Source organism: Neopelma chrysocephalum, unplaced genomic scaffold, assembly GCF_003984885.1.
Source record: "Neopelma chrysocephalum unplaced genomic scaffold, ASM398488v2 Primary Assembly neopelma1_130, whole genome shotgun sequence".
In the NCBI taxonomy this organism is placed as follows: Eukaryota; Metazoa; Chordata; class Aves; order Passeriformes; family Pipridae; genus Neopelma; species Neopelma chrysocephalum.
Genome location: NW_020897792.1, coordinates 255,905 through 276,002, shown reverse-complemented (window position 1 = coordinate 276,002; position 20,098 = coordinate 255,905). Strand labels below are relative to the sequence as shown.

Genomic DNA, 20,098 nt, shown 5'->3' with positions numbered 1-20,098 from the left:
CTCCCATTCCTGGCTGTGTCTGCTCCCTCTGTGGGACTCCCTCTGCTCATTTCGGTGCCGCTCTTCCACAGAGCACTTGTTCCTCACAGCCTGCACCGTTTTTTGGAGGAACTTAAAAAGCCTGGAGATACCAGGTGTTCTCCTCTGTCTGGATTCCGGGATGACAGGATTATTCATCTTAGGGAGCTGCAGCTGGGTACAGCCAGTGGTAAAAAACCAGACTGAACATTTTGTGCCTTGATACGACTTCAGTGCGCTCAGACGCTCTCCCGCTGTTTCCAGAGGCTTCCTGTTCCCCCTCAGTGACCTTTTCCTGGTGCACAGAGCCCACTCCAAGGCTTAGACCTGGATCCTGCTAAACTCCACGTCTGATGGAAGTAACCCTGGGGAAAGCTTTGGGAAGACCAGAGCGTTTGCTGTCTTTGAAGGGGCTGGGTGGAGACTTCCCTCAGCTTCAGAGTCAGGAACTTTTCCAAGGATAAATCTGCACGGAGAGGGGTGGGTTTTGTCGACAAATCCATGGAGCAGCTTGCACACCTTCAACTCCATCTCTTGGCTGAAGAAGTCCTGGGATAATTCAGGCGTCTTCCTCCCATCCAACCCCTGTTGGTGGGGCTGGAGTGCTCAGCCAGGGAAGTTGGTGGGCACTGGTCCTTACAGACCTACTGAAAATCGGGAAAAGCAAGGTTTCCTTTGGATGTCTTCACGTTTTCTTGGCTGGAGAGAGCAGAATTTTCCCTGTTTTTCTGGAGTAAAACCTGTGTGGGGCAAATTCAGTTTGAAATTTCCAAGTACACAGCGGCAGAAGGGACATTTTGCAGTTCCCACACCTGAATATTCAACTCCAGTTTTATCTGATTTTTGAACTGATGATTGTTAGAGAACACACAGAGGTTCAGGGCAGGAGTGAGGAAATCCCCAAGTGGATCCTGCTGTTTTTAGCATAACATTCCCATTCCAACTGCTCTGCTCCCTGAACCCCAAAGCAGTTCCCAGAGAACATAACTGCTCCTCCAAGGACTGAGGCTGGATCTCTTATTTAGCATTAAACATCTGGGGCTCCTCCTTTAAGGAATTTCTATGGTTCTTTGGCTTCCAGGGAATGATTTAAATCCGATTCTTTGATTTACTTGTTGCCATCCATGATGGGATGGGTGTTCCCTGCTCCTGACTCCCTCCCCCCCATAAGAACCATGGAATACCCAGCAGAGGCAAACATAAAGGAGTTTTCCTCACCTTTAAAGGGGAAAATGGGCGAAGGAACTGAATGTGCTGGATCCTGCAAATGAAAAGGCTGTTGGATACTCTGCTTTTGAGAAAGGCTGGAGAGGGAGTCAGGAAGCAAAAGGCACTTCCAAAAGCATTCCCAGTGCTGTACCTGTGCAGGTATTCCAGCCTTTCAGGAGAGGTGAGGGAAGGAAACTGGGATATAACATAATACATCCATAAGGAGCTGCTGAGGTCATAACGTGGGATCTTATCACCCGGGGCCAGAGGGGAGGGAACACAACCGGCATTCCCGCTCCTGGAGACATTTGAGCCTCGTAAACTCAAGCACCAGACGTTCCCAGTGGGATGTGTCTGCCCAAGATCAGCCTCCTGCCCGGGAAGCTGCCGGCTGGGCCGGATCGTGTCCCTGCGGAGCTGCCCGGGATGCTCCTGGCAGATTCCGGCCGATGGCGGGAACGGGGCGCGCTGGGTGTGCGTCCAGGAGAAGGGATGATGGATGCTCCTTCCTTCAGATCTCTGTGTCTTGGCTTCTGCTGGAAACCACAATGTTTTCCCCCCTCCCCGTCTCCCAGTACAGCCGATTAATCCTGACTGGCCTCCGGTGCTCCAGGAGAAATCCCAAACACGCCGCGCCAGAGCCAAGGGAGCGAGTCCTGAAACTGGAGCTGCAGCCTGAGACTTCAGTAAACAGGATGGGGAGAACATGAGGCAGAGAGTCCAGCCAGCACCGAGATCCCTCTGGAATAACCCAACCCAGAGTTATCCCAGAAATCCAGTGCCATCCATGCTTTGCTTCCACCTACACTGGTGATTTTTTGGGGTGTTTGTTCTTGGCGAGTTCTTTCTTTGTCATCACCCACGATCTTACTTCATTTTTACAGACCCTGAGCTCCAGATCATTTTAAATACCTGATTTAACCCTCCCAAACTGTAGAATTCAAAGCAGGGGGCAGCTGATTTGCCTTAAATCGAGGAATTTGCACCCAAACCAGTGCCTGGCTCCCAATGGAAGAGTGGGGGGGGGGCAAGAAGGACCTCCGTGCTTGGCTACTCCTTTAGCAGATTGAGGAGTGTTTGTGGAGGTCTCCAGGAAATCCATCCCCCCTGGGAAATGGGATTTGGTGTCAGCCCCCCACAGTTCCTGGAGCACTGCCGTTCTGCTGGTGTTGTAACAACTAAAGGGAACAGTTTTAGCTGCACTTCCCTGAAAAAGAGGTTTCTTTGTGCAGTGGGAGGTGACAAAGCCCTCACTGAGAAGGTGTCAGTCCCCATTCCAGGTAGACACGCTGGAGGACTGGAGACAATTGAGGAATGTGAAGGCAAAATCCACTGGAGTGCTGACAGTTGATAAATACCTGGAAATGCTCTCCATGCCCCTCCGTGCCTTTATTAATATTCATATATGCTGAAGGAGCAGCAGCAACACTGACTGTGCAGGTACAGTTGAACATTTGTGCAGTTTTCCTGAACAGTGGAAGCAGTGACATTAAACATATGCAGGAATCCCCATAGTTATAAATATTTACAAATATTGATTTTGGCAAGAGCACCTAATTCAGATGTTGTGAGCTCCCTAATGCAGGGTTTGTGTCTGTCACCGTGGGCTCCTCAGGCAGAGTCTCGAATCCGGGGGCTTCCCTCAGTGTCTCACTTGATAATGCAATTTAAATGTTTGGGAAGTAGAGCTGGGGAATAAACCCAGCACTGTGTGATGGGCACAGGGGTGGGAATGGTCACTGCCTGCTTGGACTTGCCTCAGTTGCTTTAACTCGATCACAAACTGATGTTTTCCTGAAGTTTCAGTGCATGGGACAACTTCTTGTATCACAGAATATCCTGAGCTGGAAGGGACCCTCAAGGATCATTGAATCCAACCCCTGGCCCTGCCCAGGACACCCCAACAATCCCACCCTGTCCCTGAGGGCGTTGTCCAAACGCTCCTTGAGCTCTGGACACTTCCCTGGGGAGCCTGGTCAGTGCCCCACCACCCTCTGGGGGAAGAACCTTTTCCTACTTATCCAATCTAAATATGTCAGAGCTCCTGAGAAGCGTGGAGAAACATTCCTGCCCTGAGAAGACACTTGGGTGGGTTTTCTTTGCTCATTTTCCCAGACACCAACAGTGATTTCCTTTCATTTTCCATGGAGACGTCGCTTCATTCTTTTATTTTGATTTTTTTTTGGTTTTTTTCAACTTGGAAACAGATAGGAAAAAACTCTCCTAAGAATAGGCTTTGTGGAAACCAGGGTCAAAACGAGCAGGGACAATACATCCCTAATGAAACTTCCCTAAACCATCCAGCTCCAAATTGGGCTTTTCATTCCCGTTTCGCTCCAGATGTCGGTGAAAGCACAGCTCCTTCTAAAGCAGCCTAATGTATGTAAACCCTCGCAGGAAGCAGAGCCTGCAAAGCCAAGGAGACTGCAGATGGAGAGAAAAGGCTCCTGATTTCAGAAAAATAACAAAACCTGTTTTACCATATTGTGCATTAAATATTGTTCATTTGCATACTTTCCATGGCGAGGTTCTGGGAGCCCACCATGTGGTGGACTTGTTGGAAGTCGGGAAAGATCCTCTTTTTCCAAATGGAGATGTGTTAGTAGAAGCTGCTGCTTAATTAGAAAACAAAAATAACTAGGGTTATTTTCTTTTTTAATTCTCTATTTTTTCCCCTCCTCCTTTTTTAGGTTTTTATCGCCTGGATTTTGGGTTGTTTGCCTGAAATTCCATAGGATCGGGAAGGGAAGCATAGGTGCAATCGCTGCAAAGAACTGGATCCCGGTGTTTTACAACAGTCTGCCTGCTTGGAACAGGCACAGCAGGGATTCCTCCATGGAAAATTTCCAGCAGATAGCCAGGCAGATTGGAAATACCTCTTAGATGATTTTTTTTTTTTGCATCTTTATATAGAATAGTGGAGTTTTTGGTGTATCTTTAGTGCATCCGCAGCTGAAGTGTCGGGTGGTCCGAATGTACAACGCCACAAATTAATGAGGGAAACACAGAATTCCGGAGTGGAAAGGCACCCACAAGAATCATCAGCTCCTGGTCCTGCACAGGACACCCCGAGAATTACAATTAAAGGGGTTAAAATGTGCTCAAGGAGAAGGAAAAATCGGTGTCCATGGGGTGGGAACCTTTTGTGCAGGGTTTGGAGACGGGTGGGCTGAGATATTCTTGGAGAGAGGAGATATTCTTGGAGAGAGGAGAGAGGATAGCTGTGGCAGGGGTTGGAATGAGATGATTTTAAGGTCCCTTCCAACCCAGAATGTTCTGGGGTTCCACGATTCTGTGATTCTGATCCCTTTCCACGTTGGGATTTGGTGATCCCGGAGCGGTGGGTGGTATCCGAGCACAGGCTCCCATTAAGTGCAGCCTTGGGGAAGGCTCATCCCTCCCTGGAGCAGGCAGGGGTTTGGAGCTGGAGGCTGCCAGCTCCAAATCAATCTGTTACTTTATAAGCTGCCAACATAAAGAGTGTGGGGCGGGCGGTGGGAGCTGGAGTGCTCTGGCATTCCGGGGGGTTTGCAGGAGCCAGAGCAGCCCACACAGCTGGCTCCAGCGTGGATCGTGCTGGAGAGGGTGCAAATAAAATTGGGAGGTGGTAAATTGTGGTTTCAGGGGGGGTTTCTTAAAGAAAAAGGAATTTTTAGCCCCAGGGAGATCCATTCCCACCTCCCGGAGCTGCTGGGATGTGTCACTTGTCACCTGCTCTTCCCGGTGTGCTCCTGTCAGGACACGGGGTGTTCTCTCACACAGACCACCCCAGGGCACAGCAGATCAAACTGCCACCTTCAATCCCTAGGGGAATTCCCTCCAGACCTAAAAAGGATCCCCTGGGCTGGGGAGATCCACCCCAAATTTCCCAGGAGGTTGATGAGTCCACTGACACCTTCCAGGTGCCGGGACTTGGAGACCCAAGGGGGGACTTGCACTGGAGCAGGAGCCTTTGGTGCTTCCAGCCTTGAACATCCCATTTGATGGAAGCTTTGCAAAGCCTGACCTTAATTAGGCACCACGTCTCTTGATTATTCTGTGAATGTGGGTGAGTCGAGAGGGTAAATCCTTCCTGGAGAGATTATTGGAGGAATTATTTTTCTATGCATTGAAGCAATTCTTTTATAATTAATCAGAGAATCCCAGGGTGGTTTGGGTTGGAAAGGACCTTAAAGCCCATCTCATTCCAACCCCTTGCCATGGGCAGGGACACTTTCCACTAGACCAGGTTGATCCAAACTGGCCTTGGACACTTCCAGGGATGGGGCAGCCGCAATTCCTACAATTTCTCTGGACAACAGCTAATACTGAAGGTGGTTTTAATTAAAGCAGACAGTGGAGAGAATATGAAGGCCCAGGCACCAGCCTCATCCTTTGGCAGCAGCAAAGGGGTTGGGGAAGCCCCTGTTTGGGCAGAAGCTTCTTGTTGTGCCCTCAGACGAGGTTCTTCCTGACCAGGATGCTCCTCCTCGTTCCCATGGATTAAACCCCTGGATAAAAGCCTCTGGCTCAGCCCTGGGAAGGCTGAGGGTGTTAATTTGCTCTTTCTCCCCTCTTCCCTTCTCCACAGCAGCAGCAGGAGATGTTGGCCATGAAGCACCAGCAGGAGCTGTTGGAGCACCAGAGGAAGCTGGAGCAGCACCGGCAGGAGCAGGAGCTGGAGAAGCAGCACCGGGAGCAGAAACTTCAGCAGCTGAAAAACAAGGAGAAAGGAAAAGAGAGTAAGTGGCCAAAGCTCCCTTGTTTGGGTGGTGACAGGGAGAGCAGTGAGTGGGAGCCAGAAAGGCTCTTTCTAAACCTGGAGGAACCTCTGTGAGTTCCTGGGCTTCGCAGGGAACTGTTGGGAGGGACTGAGGGGAAGAGAGAAATGTGTTTCTCTGCTTTATCTCCAGTTTTGTCTCACTAAATGCCTTTTTAGCGTTTTTCAAAAGGAAGCCTGGCCTCTCTTCCCTTGATTTAACATTTTTTGAAGTATTTTTGGCAGCATTCCTAATGGAGGCAGAATATTAAGCCCATAAAACACCAGATGCACCCTGCATTGCTTCTCTCTTTCACTCCTCTGAATCCCACTCCTTTTAAGACGTCATCGAGTCCTCAGTTCTTCCCTTTAAAGTGTTTCCATTCAGCAGGAGCTTCTTTCAGGAGGTTGCAGATTGTGGGGGCCCTTCCCACGTGTCATTATGCACTTGATGAGATCATTATGGCCTCACAATTTCCCTTATCAGAGACACTTTGGGCTGCTTGTTCTGGTTTCTTTTGGGAGTGAAAGGGAGGAACAATGCCTCGCCAAGTTGTGCCCTCCACTCCCTGGGTCTTCCTTTCACAGGGAATAAAGGAGCTCCTGGTGGAAGAAGTGGTGGAAGGGGGTACCAGGAGGTGGGATTCTGTCTGGGAAGCAGGAATAAGATAGCGCTCCAAGAAGAACTTTTCTAGTAGGAAAGTCTGTGAGAGTGAAAAAAAATAAATGACCTGAATGTTGACTCTGCTGCTCCCTGCGTGTGAATGTGGAATTCTTGGAATCATCAAGGTTGGAAAAGGCCTCCAAGATCATCAAGTCCTACCATTCCTCCAGCACTGCCAAAGCCACCATTAACCCATGTCCCCAAGTGCCACATCCATATGTTTTTTGGACACTTCCAGGGACTCCACCACTGCCCTGGGCACTTCCCAATGTTTGACCACTCTATCAGTGGTGAAATTTTCCCTGATATCCAACCGGAGTCTCTGTAAAGGGGGATCAAAGAGCCTTTGGGATGCAACACAGAGGTGCAGAGGAAAAATGAAAGAGAATTTGGGGATGTTAAGCTGAAGCTCCTGTTCCCATAGCTACAGTTTTATTTTTAAATTACTTTTTAGTTAGGAAGTACTGTGGTGTAGAATCATTAGAGCACCTCAGCTCTTGAGGACACTCAAGTTATTTTTCGCACGTTGGAAAATTTGGAGCAATGCAGCTAAAATTGTCCTAATCTGAGATATGGGGAGTGTGGGATAGAGGTGGAGTTTCTTCTCCTTCCTTGTTAACACCTCTGCTCTGGAGCCAGGCTGGGAGAGCTAGGGGGGTTCACCTGGAGAAGAGAAGGCTCCAGGGAGAGCTGAGAGCCCCTTGCAGGGCCTAAAGGGGCTCCAGGAGAGCTGGAGAGGGACTGGGGACAAGGGATGGAGGGACAGGACAAGGGGGAATGGCTTCCCACTGCCAGAGGGCAGGCTTGGATGGGTTATTGGGAAGGAATTGTTGGCTCTGAGGGTTGGGAGGCCCTGGCCCAGGTTGCCCAGAGAAGCTGTGGCTGCCCCTGGATCCCTGGAAGTGTCCAAGGCCAGGTTGAAGCACCCTGGGCTAGTGGAAGGTGTCCCTGCCCATGGCAGGGGATGGAACTGGATGATCCTTAGGATTCCTCCCATCCCAAACCCTTCTATGGTATCTGGGGCCTTTCAACCTCCAGTTGAAAGGGAAACCTGCCAGGGGAGCTCTTGTAACCCTCCCCAGCCTAAACTGTTCAGCTTCAAGTCTTCCAAAGAACAGGTTTATCCCGAACTGACAGGACACAGCCACCCTGGATTGTTTTAAAGATGGATTAAAGAAGACACTTTTTGCAGAGGGAAGGCCTTGAAGCATGAATTTGTCACCTCATCTGGTCTTGCTGCTCAGGAATTTATCTTCAGCTCTTGGGCTGAACTTTCCCCCAAACCTGCGTTTGGAGAGCGAGTGTGAAATGCAGGGCTCCAGAAAGGGGAATTTTTACACTTTTGAGCACTGTTTCAATGTTTGAACAATATTTCACCCTCAGGCTCTACCTGATAAGAAATGCTGCAGTTTCCTCCTCTCGGGGAGAGACCACAAATTGTTCCCCCCGTGTGTCAGATGTCACCACGTCGTCGAGGAGGGTCCGGGAGCCGAAAATACCACGGGGTGATCTTTGAGTTTTTATTCCCAGTAGAGCAGACAGTTTTCCTGGCCTTTTCATTCCCTCCTTGCCCGGATATTTTCCTTTGGAACTCCTGCTTTATGCCCCGGTGTGGATGAAGCATCATTTTCCACGTGTCCCGGTGCCAGAGTTTGGATGCGCCGCTCCGGCAGGAGCCGTGCCTGGGAGTCTGGGCTGTCAACCCAATGAGCAGTTGGATCCATCAGGGCAGGAAAACAGCCTGGTCTCCGTTGTGGAGAGGAATCACGATGAGAAATGGCACAGCTGACATTTTAACTCTGCAAAAATCACGGAGTTTCTCCGTGAAACGTTGGGGTTTCTGTTTGAAGCAGGAGGTTGGACCCTGGGAAGTGAATTGGAATTAGTGTGCACAGGGACTCTGGGACAAAGAGGTCCTTCTTTGCAGGAGTTTTTCAAGACAAAATCTGCATGTGAGACATTGGACTCCTTCCCCTCCTGCTTCCAGATGTGACTTTTTACAACTGGAGTTTCCACAAGACCCTTTTTCTCCAATGCCTTTGATTCAAAGACAGCTGGAACACCTCGGACAAGTGTTTTATTCCAAGTGTCTTCTATACAAGTGTAAAATCCTTGAAATAAAGTGAAATTAAAGCTCTGATTACATCCCTATTTTCAAACATAACTTGTGGTTCTATGCAAAGCTAAAGAGGAAAAAAAAAAAAAAGGGAGAGCTCCTTACTGGAGGCACTTTGTTCTTTTCCCTTTGAAAGCAAAGTTCTTCTTTTGGGCTGGAAATCAAAGATTTAACTCTGAATCTTTGGAGAAATTTCAAATTCTTGCCAGGATGGGAATTGATTAAAAAACCTTGATTGTATTTTATTTTCTTTTCCTTTTTCTCACAGGTGCAGTGGCAAGCACAGAAGTGAAGATGAAACTGCAGGAATTTGTCTTAAATAAGAAGAAGGCCTTGGCCCACCGGAATCTCAACCACTGCATCTCCAGTGACCCTCGCTTCTGGTACGGGTAAGTGGGGCTTGGCCCTGGCATCCAACCTCTTCCCAGTTGCTGGAGATGTGGGGAATAGGCCTGATGAGCTCATGGAATGAACCAGAATTCCCAAAGTGCCCTTTCCAGAGGGTTTCAGTGGGAATAATTGCCGTGTCTGCCAGGACAGTCACGGTGTTTTATGCCTTGAGGCCTTTGCTGTCTTCAATCCACAGTTATTCCAACTCACAAGTGCTACACATGACCCTGGAGAAGTTGTCCAGCTTTTCACCCAGGGTTTGATTTTCAGGTGTTATAAAACTTGAACTTCAGGAAACTGAGGAATAATTGTTCGTGTCAGGAGTTGGATCTCACTGGTCCTTGTGGGTCCCTTCCGACTCAGGAGATTCTGTGATTTCAGGATAGTTGAGCAACCTCCCATTTTAAAGCCTTTAACACTTTCTGCTCATCTCTGTCTCTCAAAGTGGGAAGGTTTGTTTATTTGGCTCTTTCTGGAAACATCCAATGAGTCCCGTCTGAGCTTCCAGTCACAACTACCCCTGTTTGCAACTGGAAAATCAAATTTTCAACTGGAAATTTTCAGCTGTTGGTCTCCAAGAAACCACTTTCAGCTTCAGAAAATCACTCCTTCCATGTATAAAAGACAAGCAGGAAATTTGAGATGAGTTGAAAACTTCCACTGCTGTAACACTGTGATTCCATTAAATAAAATACCGAAGTGCTTCGGATGGTGTCATTAGTGAGAATGAAATTAATGACATTTTGAACAACAGAAATGAAGGACTTCTCATTTTGCCATGAAATTCGTGTTCGAGCTGAGGTTCTGACAGTGCTTCAAGTCTTAAAAACTGAACATGTGTACAGGGAGGATGAGGTCATAGCCAGAAGATGTTTCCAAATTCCAGAAACTGAGCTGAAATGCAATTTGAAAGCTCTCCCAGCTCTGAGCCAGGACAGAACTGCTGAAGTGGAGTTGGCAGAAGAATTCAAATGTTCTTCCAGTCCAGGGAGATTGAGCAGTTTTAATACATCTCTGAAAATCCAATCTGAGACTTGGGGATTTTATTAAAGGTGGTTGAAGGCTCTGAGCCTTCATGTTCTCCATTTAACAGTTGGTTAAAATAACAGTTAATCCAGAAATGGTAGAAAGTCAATAAAAATTAAGAGTGTCCAGAGAAGCTGTGGCTGTCCCATCCCTGAAGTGCCCAAGGCTTGGAGCAACCTGGGCTAGTGGAAGGTGTCCCTGCCCATGGCAGGGCATGGAAGAAGATGGGTTTTAAGGTCCCTCCCAAGCTTTAAGATCCCTTCCAAGCCAAACCATCCTGGAGTTCTCTGTGTTGCAGGGCCAGGGGTGATGCAGGAGGTTATTCCTCGTGTTTGGGGTTTCGGGATGTTCCCTGCCCTGTTCTAAGCTAATGCTGAGGACTTTCTGAGCACCAATATATTGTTTAGGTTCCTCCTGGCACTTATTAGTCCCAACATCCCCTTCCTGTGATGCTCCAGGGGTGCCAGCAGGTAGAGACAACACACAAACCACTGCACAAGGATCCTTCCTTTTTCTGGTGGATTTAAGGCCCATTCCCTCGTCTGTTTTGTGGTGGGGTGAGGGTTGGTCTTCTGGTTTCTAACCCAGGGTGGAAGGAAGAGCCTCAGAGGCCTCACAGATCTTTCTTAGGGCCTGTGTCAGTGCTGAGTTGCTCAGCTCAGCCTTGGAGGAGGGCACGTGGCAGCGGGGTGGAGGGTTTGGAAACGCACCCTTCACTTAAGGCAGGAGTTGAGGAAGATTTTTCCTTTCTGTTCTGTTTCAAAGAACCTTTAAATTCCTTACATATTAGTATTTATTTATATGGCATCTCATAGGTTACCAGCTCAGTTCTAGAGATATTTATGTCCCCACATACTTGCCATGTGATGCAGTTGGGTGGTGGTTGGATTGAACACACGCAAATGAGCCTTGCAGGAGATGCTCCCCATGCTCCCACTGTGAGCAGGGAAGGCAATTAAGTGGTACCAGATGCTGCAAGAGCCTTTGGAAATGACACACCAGCTTTTAAGCACTTCCTTTTGGTCTTATTAAGGTTTGTGAATTTCTTGCTTGAAAAAAAAATTGAAAGCGTTCCTTGGAAAAAAAAGCATCTCCTGAGGGTGTGATGGCAGTGGCTGTGACATGAAAGATGCCCTGCTGACATGGAATCACCAAGTCCTGAAGGTTGGAAAAGACCTCTAGGATGATGCCCCATCCCTGGAAGTGTCCAAGGCCAGGTTGGACGGGGCTTGGAGCAACCTGGACTAGTGGGAGGTGTCCCTGCCCATGGCAGGGGGTGGGACTGGATGGGCTTTAAGGTCCCTTCCAACCCAAACCAGTCTGAAATTCCATGACAGGCAACAGCAGAAGAGGTTTTTTGGAATTTCCTGATCAGACTGTCCCTCTTGTGGGTTTTGAGCCCACTGGACAGCTCAGCTCCCAGGAGGTTTTGCTCTGGGAGATCCTTAAGAGTGGCTTGGCAGGAGCACCTTGGGCTCAGCAAACAAGGCTGGGATTTCCCTGGGAAGTTGTCAGCACTGCTTTGGAAGCAGCCACTCCATGTTAAAAGGGAGTTTAACTGAGTGTTTGCAGGTTGAGGAGGTGGAGAGATACAATTATACTTGAAATCAGACATTAAATTTGACTTTAAATTATTCCCACCTTCCCAGGGGTCTCCCCCCTGTGTGCACAAAACCTTCCAGCACAGGTCCATTTGTTTGAAGGTATATTCAGTGTATGCTGGGTGAACATGTTTGAAGGATAAAGTATAAAGTCATGGAGTCATTAAGGTTGGAAAAGACCTCCAAGATCATCAAGTCCAAGTTTATATCTGCACAGGGGTGTTTGAAGGGCCTCAGAGAGCAGGGGATGCCTGAAACGAAGGGATTTGCTTTCAGGAATGCCTGCAGGCTCCATTTATGTACCATTTCCTCTCCTTCAAGAGCTCTGGAATTCTTGAACAGACATGCAGAGCAGTGCCTTTTGCTGGGAGCAGCGTCACATCCCAGTCCTGGAGCCATGGAATGTGTTCCTGTTTGCAGAGCTCAATCTCTGTCATTCAGCAGCCCCAGAGCACATCAAAACAGGCCCTTTGAATTCCTGCACATTCCCTATAAAGGGATGAAAAGAGCTTCAATGTGCTCAATTGTGTGCTTGAAGTCTTATTTGAAAAAAAAAAAAGGCAGGAGGAAAAAAAAAAGCCTCTTGCTCGTGCAGAGCCAGAAATGTCAGTGTGGGACAGGAGGGGGCTCAGGGCTCTGGGATTGCAGCTTCCTGGGAGTGAAACATCTCTCTGTGCTGCCTTCCCATGGATTGAGCAGATCCCAGGCAGAGAAAGCCCCTTCTGTTTTGGGGAGGGATTCAAAGATCCTTCAGCTGGGGTGTGTTTTGCTGGCAGGTGATGGTTAAAGCACGGAGGGGTGTTTCTGGGAATGTCACACGGGAGAAATACAGCCCTGGGGGAGCCCTGGGAATCAGGGAAATCGGGAGTGTGAAGAGGGAGGGCTGGGAGAACACAGTGGATCACGCTGCCTGGTGAGATCTCATGGAATGGTTTGGGTTGGAAGGGACCTTAAAGCCCATCTCGTTCCACCCTGTGCCATGGGCGGGGACACCTCTCATCCGAACATCTGTGGGTGTGGAAAATGGGGAGGGAGATGTTCAAATGAACTTCTCAGAGGGGTTTTTTTTGGTAACAAAATCATGTCCAAAATTCAATGTGTTTTCTTGATGGTTCATTAGCCCCTTGGTTTTGAGGGATTTGACTTGCAGTGGAATTGATGCTCTGCATCTCCCCAGATTTCTGGCTTGAGCTTGCACTCAAGGAATGGGATGATTTGGGATTGGTACTGCTCAGGGAATTGGATGAATCTGTGCAGTTAGTTTTCAACTGGGAATGGCTCATTTTTGTTCCTTAAAGAACCTTTTGCAGCAGAATATTTTCAGTCAAGGTCTCCATCAATGCCTGGTTTTTAGACAATGTAAAATTTCAAATATTCCCTTCTGTTTTTAACCAAGTGCTGCTTTCTGTTGTCCCGTTTTCTTTAGGATTTAGAAGAAACACAGGGTTTAAATTGTGTTCATTGAAAGTTAAGTTGTAAGAGCCCAGTGACTGTCACCTGTATGGCTAAATCAGTCATTCTGCTGCTGTAGCTCCTCTGCCAACTGGAGACTTCTCCCAGGTTGGGAGAGCTCCTGAGAACCAGCAGAGCTGGGCACAAGTCATTAAGTAGGAAAGATGCAGCCAACAGACTGGTGGGAGGCTGAGAAAACTCATTCATTATTTAATATCCTCAGCAAACAGACTGTAATTTACTTCCAGCAGCCTGCTCAAACAAAGCAATAAATTATCAGCTTGGAGAAGTTCAGCTGGGAAGGTGCTGAGAGCTTTGGCCCTGGTTCTGCTGAGCCCTTGGGTTGGGAGGCAGCTGAGGAAAGGCAGGAGACCACCTTTGGCTGCTCTTGGCCAGCTTAAATCTTTGAGCCTGTGCTGAAAATCTGGGTTTGACTTTGCTAAATCTGGTTTTATTCTGAGAAGGGCAATTGGTTGTTCGTGCCGTGGTTGAGGGGGTGACAACACCCGTGCTTAGGTTTGAGAACATGACTTGGCAAAACCCAGCTCAAGTACAGGCTTAGAATTTATACTAATGGTTAAACACCTTCACAGGGTGATTCCTACACTGAAAATTAAATTTAGTTGCTTCCCTGTGTATGAGATTTTAGGTCTTTTTTCGTGTGAGTGCCCCGAAGGACAAAGCCAGAACTAAAGTCTCGCCTTTGTCCTGTTGGGCGCTGAGATCCCAGACCCTGCAGTCATCCCCTGTGTGTGTGTCCCTGCTCTAAAGCTTCTCCTTGTCTTTCCTCCTATACAGGAAGACCCAGCACAGCTCTCTGGACCAGAGTTCCCCTCCCCAAAGCGGCGTATCCGGCACCTACAACCACCCAGTCCTGGGCATGTACGATTCCAAAGATGACTTCCCGCTCCGGAAAACAGGTGGGCCCTCGTTCCTTTGCTGTCCTTTGCCGTCACTTTTGGTCCCCTGATTTGATTTTGTGGTCCCAACAAGCTGCATTTCAGGAGGTGGTTTGTTTCCCAGGCTCTGTGCTCGGTGTGGCGAAGGTTGTGAGATGTTGTGGTCTCAGAGCTCTGAGATCTGGACCCAGACTGTCTCCAACTCAAAACACGAGGCAGCAAATTGTCCCCAGGGACGTCAGGAGCTTCCTTTTAAGATTTTAGAGAAACCAGGAGGAAAAGCAGGAGATAGTTTATGTTCAGATTTCCCAGTTTAGCCCTGAAGATTGAACTTGGCTGCCAAACAAACTGAAGAAGGAATTGCTGCTTGTTGATCTGCTCCTCTTGGAGAGACTGTATTGAAGCATCCAGACAATCCTGGAACCCATTTGCTGTACAGAAATCATATCAAATGTTGGGTTTGGGGTTTTTTTTTGGGAAATAACATGTGCAGCTTTGCCAAACCAGCTCCCATTTCCATGCTGGTCAAAACCAGTGGTGGAAATGTGTAGGAAACGGCACGTGTGGATCAGCATTTTTATCTTTGCAATGCTAGGAGGCTGCAGAACTGGAATAACCACAGGCAGCTGTATCTGGTGCTTTTAAGAAGTCATAAAAGTTCCCAAACCATGCAAAAATCCAGCAAATTCCCGAATTCAGAGCTAAGGCAGAGATCTGGGTGTCTGAAGCCCAAGTATGTTTTGCTGAGTGAGAGGAATATCGAGAAAAGTTGATTTCTCTGGGGGTTGGCATTTCACTGGCAGGTTTATACTTGAAGTCACTAAAAAGGTTTCTGCCAGTGGAACTTCGGGACTTCCTGCAAGGACTTGGTTCCCCCCTCCACAGTCCTGTCCCCTCCACTGACCTTCCAGAGCCAGGCAGGGAGCAGAGCTGCTCCTGTGGGTGGGACACAGAGCTGTGTGTTGGAAATTGGAGAAAACCACTTTTCTGGAAAGCTCACAGAGTTGATAAGGCTGGAAAAGACCTCCAAGATCCAACCAAGGCCACCACAAAACCACGTCCCCAGGCACCACATCCACAGGGTTTTTGGGCACTTCAAGGGGTGCTGACTCCACCTGTTCCAATGCCTGATCACCTTTTCCATAAGAATTTTTCCCAGTATCCAATCTAAACCTCCCCCGGTGCAACTTGAGGCCGTTTCCTCTTGTCCCGTTGCTTTTTCCCTGGGAGAAGAGACAGGGAATATCCACAGGTGGAGTGGGAGGAAAGCAGGGATATGACTGAACTTCACACCTTCTGCAGGTGCTCCTTAGGTTGTTCTCAGGTCTTGTGGATCTCAAGACAGGAAGGGATGAGCACCAGGAGTCCAAAGCTGTGTTGTCCTTGCAATCAGGAATGATGATGGAGTGTCAGCCACATCTCCCTGTGGATTTACTACAGTCTTGGCTCAAATCAACTGCCCTAAACCAGTTCCCAAGAGCTGGCAACCCTCCCTCTCCTTCTGGGAGGGCTGTGGGTATTCTCACAGCAGCTCTTCTGATAGAAGTGGAGCAGGTTTAAGGTGCAGTGAATGGTTTAACACAATTCATAGAATCCCAGGATGGTTTGGGATGGAGGATTGGAAGAACTTAAAGCTCATCCAGTCTCACCCTCTGCCATGGGCAGGGACACCTTCCACTAGCCCAGGTTGCTCCAGCCTGGCCTGGGACACTTCCAGGGATCCAGGGGCAGCCACAGCTTCTCTGGGCAACCTGTGCCAGGGCCTCCCCACCCTTGCAGTAAATTCTTGTAACATTTGTAAACTTGGGCTTTTTTGTTCATTCGTGAGAAAAAAAACCCACTTCCACACTGCTCCCTGTGCCTCCTGCCTCCCAGGTCTGTGGGGATTTCTCATTCTGGACCACAGCACGTGGCCTGCTGGATGGATCCACGGATGGATCCATGGGTGGATCCATGGGTGGATCCATGGGTGCGTTCCCATCTGTTCCCCCTCCCCGGGCATGGTGGGTTGGTTGGGTGACAAGTGCCAAACACTTCTTCTGCACGAGAAGGCAGTCAGAAATTGGCTCCAGGATGTGGGTTTTCCCTGGGAAGGGTTCCCCTGGACCTTTGGGGGTGGTACTTTTGCCTGTGTCCTTCCTGAAGGACTCCAAAAACTTGGATTTGCTGAAGGCAGGGCATCCTCCACTCTCTGCTTCTGGGGGAGGAAAGACTTCCCAGGCTCCTCTGGGCAATCACAGCATTTCCATGCACTTCCCTTGGTGCCATCCCTGTGGCCAGCCTGATTCCAAGAGATTTTTAGCTCTTCCCTATGCCTTGTGAAAGCAGGTGATGCATTCCTGGGCTGTTCATCATTCCCACAGTATGGATGGACTTTGCCATGCTCCAAAGCCTCCCCAGCTCATCCCCTCCAGGGACCTTCTCTGGTTGGGTTTGAGGAGGGGTCATCCTACTTTCTCCCAGGGTTCTGGAAGGAGAAGGAAAACATCTGCACATCTCCCCCTGTGCTGCTTCCCAGCCTGAGTTCTCCCTAAGACTCCTGCAGAACAAAACCCTGGCAGACAGGGGGAATTAAGGCTGATAAATGGATCTAATCACATTATTAAGAAAGGGAAGCAACCAAAGGCAGGGTTGTTTTCAAACAGGAAGAAGTGGAGCTGATTTGGGTTTTCCAGAAGGCTGACACTTGTTCTTTTTGGGTACCAGCATTAATCTTGTGGGATACAAATGAGTTCAGGGCAGAATTTGGGGATTTTTCCTTGTTTTCTTTTATTTTCCTTTCAATGCAACAGCACGTCAGGCTCTGGCACAGCAAGATCCTGCAGAATTCCCAGTGCCAAGAATGTTAAGTTGCTTGGAGAAGAAAGGCTCCTGAACAGTCTGGTGTAAACAAAAGGCAGGGAAGGCTGGAGCCCATCCTAAATAAAGTTCTCTATTGCTGGTGAGCTTTTCAGATTTTTGGCACCGAAAGCTCTGGCTTTGTGTTGGTAATTTAAAACCTCCGTGTCGTGGAGCCCAATTTTATTAAATTTGATTAAATATTTGCGGCTCAAATAACAGAATCCATCACAATAGAGTTCTGATTACCAGGGCTGGAGTCCAACCAGCATCATCCCTGGGGAGAGGGTGGCTTAGGGGGCTGTGGGAAGGCAGTTTGAATGATCAGCTCTTCCAGGGTGCAGGTTGTAAAATTTTTAGGAAGAATAAATATTCCCCATCCCTGGAAGTGCCCAAGGCCAGGTTGGACGGGGCTTGGAGCAACCTGGGCTAGTGGAAGGTGTCCCTGCCCATGGCAGGAGGTGGAATGAGATGAGCTTTAAGGTCCCTTCCAAAATTCCATGGAATTCTACGTGTCTTTACTCTTATTTAGAGCATCCTGATGTGGTCACAGGTTATGGCAGAGGGAGATGTGCGGGAATGATGTCGAGTGCATGGAAGCCTTTGGAATGGGAAACACTCCACACTTGCAGTGTGCTCCCGGTGCCTCCTGTGCCCTCAGATCCTCCTCCCTCTGATTTGCTTTCCTGAGTTATGTTCCAGTTTCTTGGCTGTTCCAGGTTTTTTTTGGTTTCAGTTTTTGTGTTCCAGTTTTTGGGTTTCAGCAGGAAGTCGTTTTCCTGGTGCAGTTACCAATTGCCTGAATCCTGGGGATGCATTTCTCCCCTTCCCTCTCCAAATTCTTTGGGCTCTTCCTTGTATTTAACTGATCAAAGAACAGTTTGGTTGGTGCTGCTGGGAAATACCTGGATTAGCACCAGGATTTTTCTTTCCCATTTTGGGTAGTTTCCTTTATTCTAAATATGTTTTGGTGTCTGTGTTTTGTTTGTTTGTTAAGAGGGGAAAACTTAAGTGACCATTTCAGCCCCCAGGTCAACGTGGGGGCTCCCAAATTTAATCACTTTTACTGGGATCCCCTGGGAAAAATCTCTGGAGAATCCTTACAGAAGAGTTTTTAGAGGCTCTGGAAGCCTGTTTTGATAACTCCAAGAGCTGTTTGTCAACAGCTTTCTTGGAGCTGCTGAAGTGGTTTTTAACAGAGCTTTTCAGTTTTGCATTTCTAAGGAATTCTGTCCTCATTTTCTCCCTGGGAACAAGGTTGTTAAAGGCATTCCCTGCTTTCTGAAATTCGAGCAGTGGATGTATTAAAACACTCTGTTAATTAGAAAGCTGCCACCACCACCATGGAGATTTAAAGGGAATTATTTAACTTCTTAACATGCTTTTCCTCTTGGGTTTTTTGGTTGCTGTGGGTTTTTTTCCAAATCCTATGGAGAGTCACAGAATCCCAGGATGGTTTGGGCTGGAAGGGACCTTAAAGCCCATCCAGTGCCACCCCCTGCCATGGGCAGGGACACCTCCCACTAGCCCAAGTTGCTCCAAATCCCATCCAACCTGGCCTTGGACACTTCCAGGGATGGGGCAGCCACAGCTTCTCTGGGCAGTTTCTTTGCTTAAGCAAAGAGATAATTTCTCTTTATTCAAATTTTGGGTGTTGCAAAAGGCTGATTCCAGGCAGCATCTCTCCCTCTTCCATGTTTTCTCTTGGAGTGACCTGGATGTTAGAAGAGAGCCAAGATAATTCTGCTGGCCTTTACCTGGCTGGTGAGGCTTAGTAGGAAAATAATTAAAATCTTAAAAATAATAATAATGACAGCAGAATAACATCCCTTCTCAGTCCCCAATTGCCAAAATGAAGCTGTCCAAGGCCTGGGAGCAGGGTTTTCCTGGTGCATTGTTGGCTTTTATTCCATAAATGTGGATAGGCAATGGGAACAGGGCAAAGTCTGCCCAGGACTTGGTGGGTTTTTGCCTTCCATAGACTTAATGTCTGATTAGTTGAGCAGCTTAAGGGCTGCAATTCTAGGAAAAAAACAATGGGAATGACATAAATGTTGGAAGAATTGGATTACATGGGTCCTGCTGCACTCAGTGACGTAGGAGAGGGGTAACTTGGGCTGGAGCCTGTGAAAACTAGGGAAGCTTTTTGGCTTATGTTCTGGTTATTAATTTCCTGGGAGGAAAACAGAATATTCTTTGTATAAATCCTTATTATAGGCCAAATTAAGGATGTCAGGGCTCCAGAAATCCCACTGGCTTTGTGGGAGCTGACTCACACTTGGGCATGGGCTTCATTTGTTTGCTGAGGGGGGTTTTTGATCGACTTCGCAGCGTTTGTTTGAAAGATTCCTCTTTAGGAGGTGGAGGAACAGGATTTTTTTCTAATTGAAGTTACATCATTTAGTCTCCAGTTCTTAAATTTGCTCCAGTTAGCAAGGCTTTGGTTGGGCATATTGGTGAATTTGGGGAGATTTCCAGTGGGATTGGTGTTCCTGAGGGAACACTGAACGTGCATTGACTGTCAGGAATTGATAGTTATGTGTTGCCTAAATTCCTGTTTTATACTTGGGAAGGACAGCTGTCCTCAGCTTCAAAATGTTTTCCTATAAAATACTTTAAAAACCATCTGAGTAAGGTGAAATTCTTGCTTTGAGTTTTGGAAGCTTCATCTTTTGTTGTAAAATAGGTTTTGTGTCAATTCTGTGAATTCGAGGCTGTTCTGTGCTGAATTTTAATTCACCTACTTTGGGCTCTCAAGCACCCAATTAAATCCATGTAGGGATTATGCTCTCCCAGGACTTGATGCCATGTTAGATTTGGGATTATATCTGAGGGATAAACAACAAAATCAGAGCAGTTCTTTAAATAGACTTTTTGGTGTTTCAAAACTTGATGCTCCAGCTGAGGAAGCAAAGGAGGAAAATACAGGACGAATTTGCCTTAAAATAGTTTAATCTGACAAATTCCAATACATTGCAACTTATTCTGGAGGTGTTTTCTAAGGCTGCAGTTTTCTATGTTCATTCCTTTCTTGTTATATAAAAGGATGTTTTTATTGTGGCTTTACATGGGGGGCGTCTGTGACCCCAAATCTTTTGTTTCCCTGCCCACTTTTAAGGTGCTTTTTAAACCAATTCATTCTCTGTA

The 20,098-nt window shown here is 47.8% G+C and overlaps 1 protein-coding gene across 4 annotated transcripts in view; it reads left to right on the top strand.

Annotated features, from left to right (window-relative positions):
* Nucleotides 1–20,098, top strand: part of HDAC4 (histone deacetylase 4) — a 164,479-nt gene that overhangs the window by 82,842 nt on the left and 61,539 nt on the right. For all 4 annotated transcript variants that reach the window (XM_027698597.1, XM_027698596.1, XM_027698595.1 and 1 more), the window contains exons 4-6: nucleotides 5,798–5,948; nucleotides 9,014–9,134; nucleotides 14,013–14,134. In XM_027698597.1, coding sequence (XP_027554398.1) covers nucleotides 5,798–5,948; nucleotides 9,014–9,134; nucleotides 14,013–14,134 — 394 coding nt within the window. The remainder of the gene's footprint in view (nucleotides 1–5,797; nucleotides 5,949–9,013; nucleotides 9,135–14,012; nucleotides 14,135–20,098) is intronic.